The sequence below is a fragment of the Sesamum indicum genome, linkage group LG7, assembly GCF_026168435.1.
Source record: "Sesamum indicum cultivar Baizhima isolate 11 linkage group LG7, ASM2616843v1, whole genome shotgun sequence".
Classification (NCBI taxonomy): domain Eukaryota; kingdom Viridiplantae; phylum Streptophyta; class Magnoliopsida; order Lamiales; family Pedaliaceae; genus Sesamum; species Sesamum indicum.
This window is the reverse complement of record NC_142663.1, coordinates 10,845,865-10,857,766: the sequence shown is the minus strand read 5'-3', so window position 1 is coordinate 10,857,766 and position 11,902 is coordinate 10,845,865. Positions and strand designations below refer to the sequence as shown.

Below are 11,902 nucleotides of genomic sequence, written 5' to 3'. Positions count from 1 at the left end.
TTTGCATACTCTCTGCAACTCTTTTCTCTTATGTACCAAACAGCCATTAACATAAAGAAGATTTAATTTACTTAACTACAATCCTATCATATGCTAATAATATTATTATATGTTAATAGTATTTACTTCAAAACAATCCCAAGTGAGAATTGGGTTTGATGCATGTTGAGTTGTACAAGTGCCGTTACAAGCATCAAAGTCTATTTGAGTTTCCTTTTTGTCTTTTCCTATCTATGTATTTATTTCTGATTAAATGCCAGAACAAAAACAAGACCAGACTTCTTACAAACAGCTGAGTTTCAAGAAACACAATAATGGCATGTTTATTACAAGGTTGAAATTTAAGTCACAAACATGGGCATTTAAGTCATTCACCCGCGGTTTAATGTGGTAAAAAAGGGAACATAAAGTTAATTGCAAGTCTATGTGGATTCTACATATGGTAATAGTACAATCAAAGTTAGTTGTATTATAACAAGGGTAAAATGCAGACCCATAGTCTACGGAATTATTTGCACTTTCCCTCCAATTATAATTCTCCAAAAAATGTAAAGTCCAACAAAATAAGAAAGTTGGGTGGGGGAGTGAAAAAAGAAAAAGTCGGGGGAGCAAAGTGTAAATGATCCCATATGTTGGAGAGTCTTTGCAATTTACCCTTATAACAAAGGGATAATACGCATCAGTAGCGGGTTAGGTCAAGAGGCCTAATCACGGACGGTCGGACTATACGTAAATGTCCTATTAAACCCTATTAATCAATATATCCGAATTTTTAGGACTTTGTAAATACGGTCTAAATCTGTATGAATAATCTATACTATATATTAGGGTAAGCACCTCTTTAGTGTTTATCTTATTTTGGTATGTTCTTTTTTTTTTTTGTTTACTAACTTCCATATATTTTCTTATCTACAAGTGGTAAAATCTATTTTTTAAAATAATTATTTATTTTTATTTAATATCTCTTCTCTTTCTTCAAATATTCTTTTTTAAAATTATTTATTTTTACATAATTATTTTTTCTAAAATAAATTTTTTTCATTAAATAATATTTAATTATTATAATTTTTTGATACACATATATCAGATGTAAGAAAGCATGGAAATTACTTGTAGGCCAATGCCTTGAAAAGCAGACATACAAGGAATGGAATAATTACAAGTGGCAAAAGAGGAACATAACAATAATAATTGATTGGCATTGAATTGCGTGCCAAAACCAAATTTTTTCAATACAATATTTCCTGAAAAATCTTCAAGTTTTCTACAAAACTTCGTATTACTATTTTTTAGTGAAATATTTATTTTATATTCTCTACTAATATATACTTATATATAGTTGATGTCACAAAGTATATTTCATTTAATGATAATTGGTGTGATGCTAATATAACATCTAATACTATTACATGTGTTAATATAATTAAGAGATTTATATAATATACAATAAATTAATTATTACACTATTACATTTTTATCCAATTTCAGTAGTAACTGCACACAATAACTTCAAATATTATGTGATATCGATAATTAGGATATGATTATTATAATTGTCGGTTGTTGTTTGATATAAATATTTGATGCTGATGATTGTAATTGATTTATTCAATAAATAAGCATTCGCCACTTTTATTTCCAAAAAAAAGAAAAAATTCAAACAAGCAACTTCATTATTAACAATTACTCTATATAATTATTGATTTTCTCATAGTATTTTGATAGTGTTTCTGATAAAATCTTGAAGAGATAAAACTATAGTCCCCTGACATTTGAATTTTGATATGCTCTACTAGGCCATTGGTCCATCACTTACTCAGTAGAGTGTTTGTTGCATTGTTCATACACTCAAAACTCCACACACCATCTCCAAACCCCGCCACTGCAACTTCTTTTCTCTCTATTTAGGTAAAATTGCATACTATACCTGTTTCCCAATTATATATTATTTATGATATTATTATCTTTTCTTTAAAAAAATAAAAAAATTGGAGAGATATGGCCTGAAATTTGAGTATTGGTCTAATGCATTTTCTATTTTCTTTTTGTTGAGTGCCCTTTTCCTTTCAGAATGATTTCCCTTTCTGGGTGAAGTGATGGGTTATAGCATCTTTTTTGTTGTTTGGTAGCAATTTTCTGAGGTGGGGTTTTGCCAGAATCAGTCAACATTTTTTTTAAAAAAAGCAAGTTTTGAAGTTCTTAGTGACCTTATTTTCTTGTGGTTTTTGTGATTTGTGCAACTTTGAGTGTTTGATAATTTTGGGTTTGATTGCATTTATGTTTGTGAATTCTTGAAATGGACTTCATTTGTGAAAAGAGGTGCAAGTCATCCCTGCTTGGATGGTTCTTCTTTTTGCTGAGTTTTCTGGTCTGTTTGTTTTATCTTGTGTTTTGAAGTGAAGTGCAATTGACGGAGGGTAATATGTTCAAGAATTTGATAGATATCATGAGTAACAGTTTCAAGTCCTCGGTTCCTTTTGTAGCTTTATAGCTCATGCATGCAATCAGGGGTGGCTGGGTTGGACAAGCATTTGCCTTTGCCAGTAGCAATGATTCAGGGGGAAAGAAGTCGAGGATTAGACGTTCAAAAGAAGAGAGGAAGGTTATGGTTGAATCTTTCATAAACAAGTAAATTCTCTTCTTTGTTTTTCTCTAAAGTTTGGAAAATCTGTCTGACCCCTATTGCTGTCATAGTAAAATATTGCATCTATGGAGACCGCATTTCAATTTATAAGCGCTGCTCTACCGCTGTCCTTGGACCAGTTTAACGTATGGATAAATATTTTAGAGCTGTGTCGATGATGTTGTTTGCGTATTACATGTACCCCATAAGGATCTTAATTATGACTGTAAATGCCGCTCTTGTTGGTACTAGAATTCCACAAACCATAACATAGAAGTCTTCAGAATCGAACCAATGCAATTATGTATTTCAAATTCTTGACGTAAATCTAAATGCTTCAAATAAACCAAGGAACACTGCACCTAAAATCCCAAAATGGCTTATGATAACTAACATATATTCAACCTAAGGGAATTGAATTTCCACTGTTTGTCATTGTCGATATCATCTTTTTCCGTTATGGTTACCAATGGAAGGGGAAATTTATATGCTAATATCAAGCCTCATGGAGGTAAATGCAGTTGGACATATCAATGTGGAGATGTTTATTGATTGGACAAACGTCATGGGAGGTTCATATTTTTGTTTGTCTCGTGCACTATAGCTAAACCTTTTCGCTTTCACTCCTTACAGATATCAGAAGTCGAACGATGGGAATTTTCCATCTCTAAATCTTACACACAAGGAAGTTGGTGGTTCTTTCTACACAGTGCGTGAGATTGTTAGGGAGATTATTCAAGAAAATAGAGTGTTAGCGCTACCTAAAGTGTTCTTAGAAGAACATAACCATTCTGGATTTCCGGAACAACGCCCTCTAGAATCCGTTTCTGTGGAGCCTCAAAATGATCTGTCAGTATCTGATAAGCTTCATATTGCGACTGCTATTGTGCCTGGAATTACCAGTGAACAATTCAGTTCTGCTCCTGGCTTGCAGTTCCTTGGACGGGATGTCAGGGAATTGCATCATGAACAAGTCGTTAATGGACTAAGCACGGCTGAGACAGGCAAAGAATCTGAAAGAGCAAGTCATCCTGTGCCTCAATCGAAGTGTGATGAGTTTGAAATTGAGAAAATTGTAAATGGTGGTGAAGGGCTTGAAGGAAATATTGAGTCTGATAAACTGCTCATAACGAATTCCGCTCCCATCTATCATCAAGACAATAAAAATGAGAGTGCACTTCAATCTAGCCAAAAAACTTATGCAGTTTGGAGTCGGAGGAGTACTGATGAGCAGTATCTGAACACTAATGATCGGATGGTTGATAAAACCAAAGAATCCAGGCTGCAAACTTATACAGAGTCGGTAGACATGGAAATGCTGGATGCAGAGAGAGATGGAGTCAAAGAGTTAGAAGTATTGCAACAGGTAACATCTCATATGAGCACGAACTTTGTGGTGGAGACGTTTCCATTAAGGCCTGTTTCTAGGACAATTCTCGACTTGGATGGAGACTCAGGTAAATGTAGAGGGTCTGGAACTTTGGAAGACAGGGCAAATAAACACAACAAAACGACGTTTTCTAAGAGCAATTCTGGTTTGGTAAATGAGAAGGATGAAGAAAGGCTTCTTGATTCAACATTGGAATTGAAGGACAAATACAGGGACAAGAAATCATTTGAGAATTCAAAACTTTCACCAACCTTTAGCACCACCGTCCTTGACGCTGGCAATGTCAAGGACCCTGAATCGGAGATCTCCTTGTCTGACGAAATTAAGGTAATTTTTTCATCTGAAAAGCAAAAGGGAAAAGACATTTCATGTATGTTTACATGTCTCGGTTATGTGCTGCCGTCATTTTCTCAAAATCCGAGTGTTTTAAATACTTAATATTTTTTCTAGGGAGAAGGCCAGTAGGTTCATTGAAATGTAATGAATATTATTCAACAGTTTTTAGATTCACTCAGATTATGACTTTAGGTTCAATCTTGTGTATCTAAACTTATATTCAACTTCAGCTGCAGCAGTTGGTGACGTTATAGTTAAATGGAACATCGACATACTTGGATATAGTAGTCTGGTCTTATTTCGAAAATATCGAGCTCTTCCTTAACAAGGACGAACAAGAAAAGCTTGATGAACGAAGTGTCTTGCTTCTTAAACATTCATCGTCCCTAAATCCAAGATTGAACGATCGCCATTGTTCTATAACAGTACTCTTTCAGGATTAGTTCAAATTTTTTCTCGGAATAGTTTCTACATGAAATCACATGCGATGCACTTTAGTCCAATTCGCCTTGTATGATCAAATGCCGACTTCTGTAAACACTTAGCTGCTGAAAATTGTATTTCTTAATCCATCATAATCATTTTTTTCCCCTGCAGTCTGCTGAAAGATTGATCTCCGAGGACTCTAACTTGGTGAGCACAAAATCTAGCAGCCCAGACGAGACAGGTCTAAAGAAACGGAGCAATCCGGTACTGGACAGACTCAATCTGTAAGTCTCAGATTCCTCATCCATTGTTTTCCCTGCATATTTAGGCTCTAGCCACCTCTGATCAAATCCCATTTTATGCATTTGTTGACAGTGAAACTTCAGAAGACGCAACAAAGAAATCCGCTACACCGGAAAGCAATCCTCTTCTGACATTCGTTAAGGCGTTCATCTCTGCTTTCATCAAGCTCTGGACTGAATAACGTTTCTGCTTTTGCCCTACCGACATTTAGATGTGAGAATAGGTTAGGCATCTTAGCTCGTTCCGGTTGGCATTTTTCGCTTTAATACAAAGTTTTTGATCGAAGAACGGGTTCAGCGTTGCCGTTGATGGCCATGTCCACTTTGAATTATACGCATCGATGTGATATTATACTGAGACTGATGAAGGCCAATGAACCAAAGATGACCATATGGGGAAGCTCTCCTTTCAGATTATATGCCCCTACCTATCCTATCCAGAATGTTTCCATTCAAAACTTCTTGAAATCCTAATCTTGGGCGTAACTTTTCTTCCCGGATTTATTTTGGTTCGAGAAGTTTTCAATGAAATTTCGATTCCACACTCATAATACATTTTCTCCACGTAAATAATTTCACTATACGAATCCATATACGAATTTGAGAAAGATGAGAATTGATTTCTCTTCATTTCTGCTGAATTTTGGCTAATTTTCCTTCAATTCAACTGTCTTAAGCCTCTCTTGTGCATTGATGTCTAAGGCCGCCAAACACGACCATTTTTTGTTGAAATCCCTCCTCATTTTCCCTCCAAATCGGGCCCTATCGATAAATTTCACATTCAACTAACGGAGTGAAGACGTACGAGGTATTACTAAAAACTTACGGACCTATCGGGACCTATCGGTAAATTACTAAAAATGATAAAATTTACAAACATTACGGACCAAAATCGATAAAATTAGAACATAGAGTACCAAAATTAATTTAGCGTCGTAATTAGGGAATGAAAAATAAAAGGGATAATTAACTCCCCTCCTTTGAAATTTATTGTAATTACACATTACATATAAACACTCTGTAGTTTGGAAAATTACATCTAGCACCCCTGAGATTGCTTCTATTTAACAAATAAGTTCCTTCGTTACTCAAAATTAATCGAATTTGCTGATATTAACAAAAAAAACTGAATGAAAATTAATATGTACTCTCGATTGACTTATTGCAGGTAAAAAAATTTTTTCCGCTAAACTACGGTAAAGATATACATCCTCACATGCACTAACGAGTGAAGACGTACGAGGTATTTTGAGCATAAAAATATTTATTTGACCTATAATAAAATAATAATAAGTCAATCGATGATAAATACAATTTTTTTTTAATTTTTGTTAATATCAGCAAATTCGGTAAATTTTGACTAATGTATAGATTTATTTGTTAGACAAAAGCAAACCTTAGAGGTGCTAAATATAATTTTTCAAACGATATAAGATTTATATATAATTACAATAAAATCTAGGGAAAGAAAGTGTAATTATCCCAAAATGAAATGATCCGTGGCAAAAATAAAGGTGATAGTTAAGATGGTGAAACCAAGTGCAAGTTGTCTGCTGAAATCAACAAATCAGGAGAGCAATAGAATTAGGGGCAGGAACAAACATTTGTTGGAACAATCATTGCACATGATTCCATGTAAAACTGGATCTGGATGTATCTGCTTCACGTTCACGGTTCACCATGCATGCTTAAATTAGTCGCTATTTACATTTAAGTCCTTTAAAAAAATGAGAAATTATATTTACACCTCATTTCAAAATTCTCCATTTACAACTATATTATTTTTTTTATATAAATTTTTTATTTTACTCCTCGTTCAACAGTATGAATTAGTGACAAAAAATAATATTTTTGTATATGCAAAGTCAGTGTCGAGAGAAAAAAAATCAATAACTATGATAATCTTTGAAGCGACAACAAATCTAAGTTTTGTATACATTAGTGTGCCTTTTGTATATATTAAGATCACTTGGAAAATTTATCTCCTTATTTAATTGTGGGTTGATTTTATAGAATTATAATATATTAAAATGTATAATTAATTATGTATTATGAAGTTAATTAATTGAGTTCTTGGGCCCATGTGCTTGATTCATATCTCTGGTTATCATACAGTTAATATTTGTTCTATGAGCCTATGACACTCATATTGTATTTTAAATTATTAATAATATTTTAGCCTAGTAGTTTAGGTTAAGATTGAAATCTTGTAAATAAGTTTGAGGTCATGGGTGTGAGTCCCACTGAACATGTGAATATTTGTCTCACATTTATGTGAAGTAACACAGTTTATTTATCATTACTAGTCATATTGATGTATTGGTTGAATTAAAATATTAATTTTTCTAGATGAAGATACTGCAATTTATTAACCATCATTAATGAAAAAATAATAATTAACCCGAAAAATGCTAATGCTTAATACATAATACATTTTTTAAAAATGTATATATATGCACTTTTGAGTTTTTAGTAGTAAATTACATTGGCCCCCTTAAATTAGATTTAATTATACAAGCACCCTAAAATCTTTTCAACATTACAAATACACCCTTTGAGGAGGAAGTATTTATAATAATATATAGGTAAATCATATTGACTACATTCCCTGAGTTTAGGTCAAATTACACAAACACCTTTGTAAAGTTACAGCTACATCCCCTAAAGGGTGTTAGTGTAGTGATTTTCAAGAGTATTTGTGTAAGTTTTGTATCTGAACAGAGAATGCAGTTGTAATTACAACTATAACCTCAAAGGGTATAATTATAATTTAAAAAAAATATAAAAAATATTTGTGTATTCTAATATAATCTAATGAATATCAACTTAATTACCCTTATATATATATATATATATATATATACTTAAGTGAATTAATTAAGTGATTGTGATGTAGAGGGAGAAGAGTGGTGGGAGAGGGGGGGGGGGGGGGGGGTGGGGGGTTGAGAGAGAGAGAGAGAGTTCACGTGGAAAGATTCATAGGAAGATGGAGAGGTGTGTTTGGTGTTAGGTATTTGGCATAAAATACACAAATGTTTATCACTTAGTGAGATCTCTATACCTTCTTAATCCACCTATTATTCAAACCTCCTTCATGGTATCCTATGCCTATGCCACCTCCTATACCTACATATGTACCATGTATTCTTTCTCTCTCCTCCCCTCTCTCTCTCTCTATATATATATATATATTATGTTGTCACTGTAAATATAGCATTAATGTCAATTATATTATATTTTCTTGTAGTGACGCTAAATGGGGAAGTTATAATATCAAAAATGCATTTAAGCCCGGCTTGAGTTAAATTTACATTGACACCCCCTCGATAAGTATACTTGTAATTTGTCAAAGAATAGAGGTATAATTAGGCCTAATCTCAGGGACATCGGCATAATTTATCCTAAAATATTTATTAAACACTTTGCAACATCTTATCAATTTTAAACCACCTTATAAAATATTTTAAAAAATTTATAAGTTTACCCAAAACAACCCCTTATTTAAGATTGAGTTTAGTCGAACTCAAATCAGTTATATAAATGTATAATATTTGTCCAACAAATTAAAACTACTTCTATTGAGATTTGATATAACTACAAAAAATCTATTTATTATTTAAAAAATTACAAATACTCCTCTTAATTAGAAAATACTTATGTAACATTAGACAGTGAGATAGAAATTACCACTTACCTTTTTATTTTTTTAAAAAAAATATTTGAAAAATTATAAAAAACAAATCATTAGACATATTAATCCATAAAATATTTAAGAATATTCTGAAGAAGTATATAAAATTATAATTCACAATGTATAAGGCTATTTTGATCAGTTCACCATAAATATTAGATATATGCTAATAGAATGGATTTGTTGTTAGCCAGACGTTATATCAAATATTAGAAAAAATGGTTGTAATTTATTCAGTATTTACTATATGATTAATGTATAATTAAGAGAATAAATTAATACGATATCAATATTTGGCATATATGATTGATCAGATCTGATCAAACCCAATATCCGTATATTTTCAGTTCTACTCTGCATTGCACATGAAATTATTATTATATGTAATTGAGGCAATATTTCTATTAAAGGAAAAAAAATAATCAAAATCGTCGAATCAAAACATTAAAGAATTGGCAGTCTCAATTAAGATTTCTAATAAAAAATTATCTGGATATTTTTTTCAATAAGTTTTTACTAATAAAATTATACATTTCTCTTTCCTTAACCAAAAATAGAAATTAAGAAAAAAAATTATATTTACATCTGCTGATCTATGGTCCTGTGACAAGTTTGGAAAATAGTCCCATGACATTTTAATATTTTGTGATCTTGGTCTTTCTTGTACTGGATTTTACGAAATTTATCGGAATAAATCATATTCCCCTTGTAATTCTGGCATTTTTATTCTTTATCTTTCGAAGGGTTTGTAAAATAGTCTTTTTGACATTTCATAATTTTGACGACTTTTACAAAATCTGACACCGAAAAACAAAACTTGTGAAATATAAAAAAGTTACAGGACTCTTTTGCAATCCTAGAAAGATAAAAAGATAAAAATACCAAAGTTCCAAAATTACAAGACAAAAAATATATCTAAGCCAAACCGTCAACACCATTTATACAAACTATCCATACTTTTTAAAAAATTACATATATACCCTAAAAGACATCGACATCATTACATAATCTACTACTATTTTTCAGCTGTTAGGAGTGATTTTTGTATAAAAAAAATATGGTGATTTATGTAAATAGACCATAAATTAAGAAGTATAAATATATTTATAAAACAAAAAAAAAAAAAAAAGAAAAAGAGGATGAAGAAGAAGTAGAAGGAAAAAGGGAAGGAAGATTGTGCATAAAGCGCGTGTAAGGGTGGTGGGAGGCCATTCAGTTAGCACTTTATGGCTTTTGGATTGCAGAAACGTAAGTTCCAAACTTGCAGTTATCACAAATCCCAAAAAGTGAAAAAATATCGCATCAAATTCATCAGCCAACATTTGACACTCTGGCTCCCTCTCTCTACAAGTACGCTTTTCTCATGTGGGGTTATTAATTGTATAGTATTAACTGTATTGACAAACTGTAAACACCTCATATATACCTTCACTGCCTGACACCGCAGCATCACTACTTTAGACAGACAGCAAGGAGAATAATCAGACCCTCATGCTCCTCTCCTCTCCTCTTCTAAGCTGAGAATCTGTTCCAACTTTTGACTTGTTCATGTTAAATACTGTCTGAATACTTACACTATATACGTACATACACACGCGATGATATCAGTATTTTATTTTATATTTTTTGTTTATTTATTCACAATGTATCTGCATATATATAATATAAAACTCGAATGACATGGATGATCTTGACGAAGATGAAACATGTGAGGATTATACCATCTTATTGATATATTGAAGGACTCACTTGTTAACGTGATGCAATTATCACCATTTATTACGAAAATGATGAATAAAGATTTTTCAACAAAAAGGGCATTAATTTGTATAATTAAAGCTAGTTAATATGACTATGAATCCGAGGAAAAATTGTCAAAATTCACTGAAAATTGCAATTTTGGCCGCAGCGTGGTGTGTGAGCCTCGACAGGAATCCCCAATTTTAAAGGCTCATGTGTGGCATATATACGTCATTTTCCAGTTAAATTTGTAATTTCAGGCAAATTTTAACTTTGTGTAAATTATGTTAATTTTTTACGGGTGTATGTAAAATTTTTCAAAAAACAGGGTTATTTTATAAATAGATCATAGATCTGGAGTGTAGATTGTAATTATGTTTGAGGAAAATAGTTGCAAATATGGTAAATGCAGCCTCACATATGCAAATTAATGACTATAGGCGTGGAATGTAGAATTCTAATTTGGACTGGGTTCAGCTAAACTTGAACCAATTATATGGTAAGTATAATGCACTTAATTATCGTGTGATTGTTGTACAATTCAAGAAAAATGATAAATTATGATAATACTTACTATGTATTGATGAAAAATTCTAGCACGGATCAGGCTCGATCGAACATGAACCAATTATATCACAAGTGCAACCATGTGATTGGTATATAATTCAAATAAAATGATTAGTTAATTCAATCCAAATCTGATTTGAATAAAATTATTTATAATTGATGTAATTTGATTTGGGTAAAAAATTTGAGAAACGAAACAAGGTAGGAAAAATGTTTGGGGGGCAAGTGGGAAAAAGCCAAAGATTTGTGAATTTAAGGTGTCCTAAAAAAGAAAGGGCAGATTGAGAGAGATGCTGCAAAAAGCAAACAGTTCATGACATGGACATGTTCCAAAAGTTGTTCACTTGTGTAAGAATAAAGAAATACTCACAACCATCTTTTCCTCACTCAATTACCTTCCACTCCACGCCTCAACCCACCCACCCCCCACCCCTCCTTCTACTTATATTGCCGCTAACGCTCACCCACTCCTCCATTTCTTCTCCACGGAAACCATGTCTGCAGATCTTGAATTCAGACCGCCGATCATCAAAATCACTACTCCCGATCCAATCACTACTGATGATCATGACGGTGATCAAGGGTGTGTAGCTGAAGATGATTGCCACACGCCAAGGTCTCCACACCACATGATCCCTCCGATTCTCAGCTGCCCGCCAGCGCCCAGAAAGCCTCCGCCGCGGCGGACGGGGGCGTCATGCAAGAGGAGGCTGTGGGAATTCGACTTCTTCGAGACCGTGGCTAGAGAGGAAATCGAGTCGTTCTTCAAAAGAGTTGAGGAAGGGATCAACGGCGGCGCCGCCGCCAAGAGGAGATGCGTGATGTAA

General features: G+C 33.0%; 2 protein-coding genes across 2 annotated transcripts; both read left to right on the top strand.

The window, feature by feature from the left end:
* Positions 1 to 1,777: 1,777 nt before the first annotated feature.
* LOC105180232 (uncharacterized) lies at positions 1,778 to 5,619 on the top strand. Its single transcript, XM_020691616.2, has 5 exons — positions 1,778 to 1,908; positions 2,484 to 2,628; positions 3,257 to 4,340; positions 4,947 to 5,059; positions 5,151 to 5,619. Exons 2-5 carry the CDS (start codon positions 2,495 to 2,497, stop codon positions 5,257 to 5,259), a joined length of 1,440 nt encoding a protein of 479 aa, XP_020547275.1. The 5' UTR covers positions 1,778 to 1,908; positions 2,484 to 2,494; the 3' UTR covers positions 5,260 to 5,619.
* A 5,950-nt stretch (positions 5,620 to 11,569) lies between these two features.
* LGO (LOSS OF GIANT CELLS FROM ORGANS) lies at positions 11,570 to 11,902 on the top strand. The gene has a single exon (XM_011103257.1). The coding sequence runs from the start codon at positions 11,570 to 11,572 to the stop codon at positions 11,900 to 11,902; it is 333 nt and encodes a 110-aa protein (XP_011101559.1).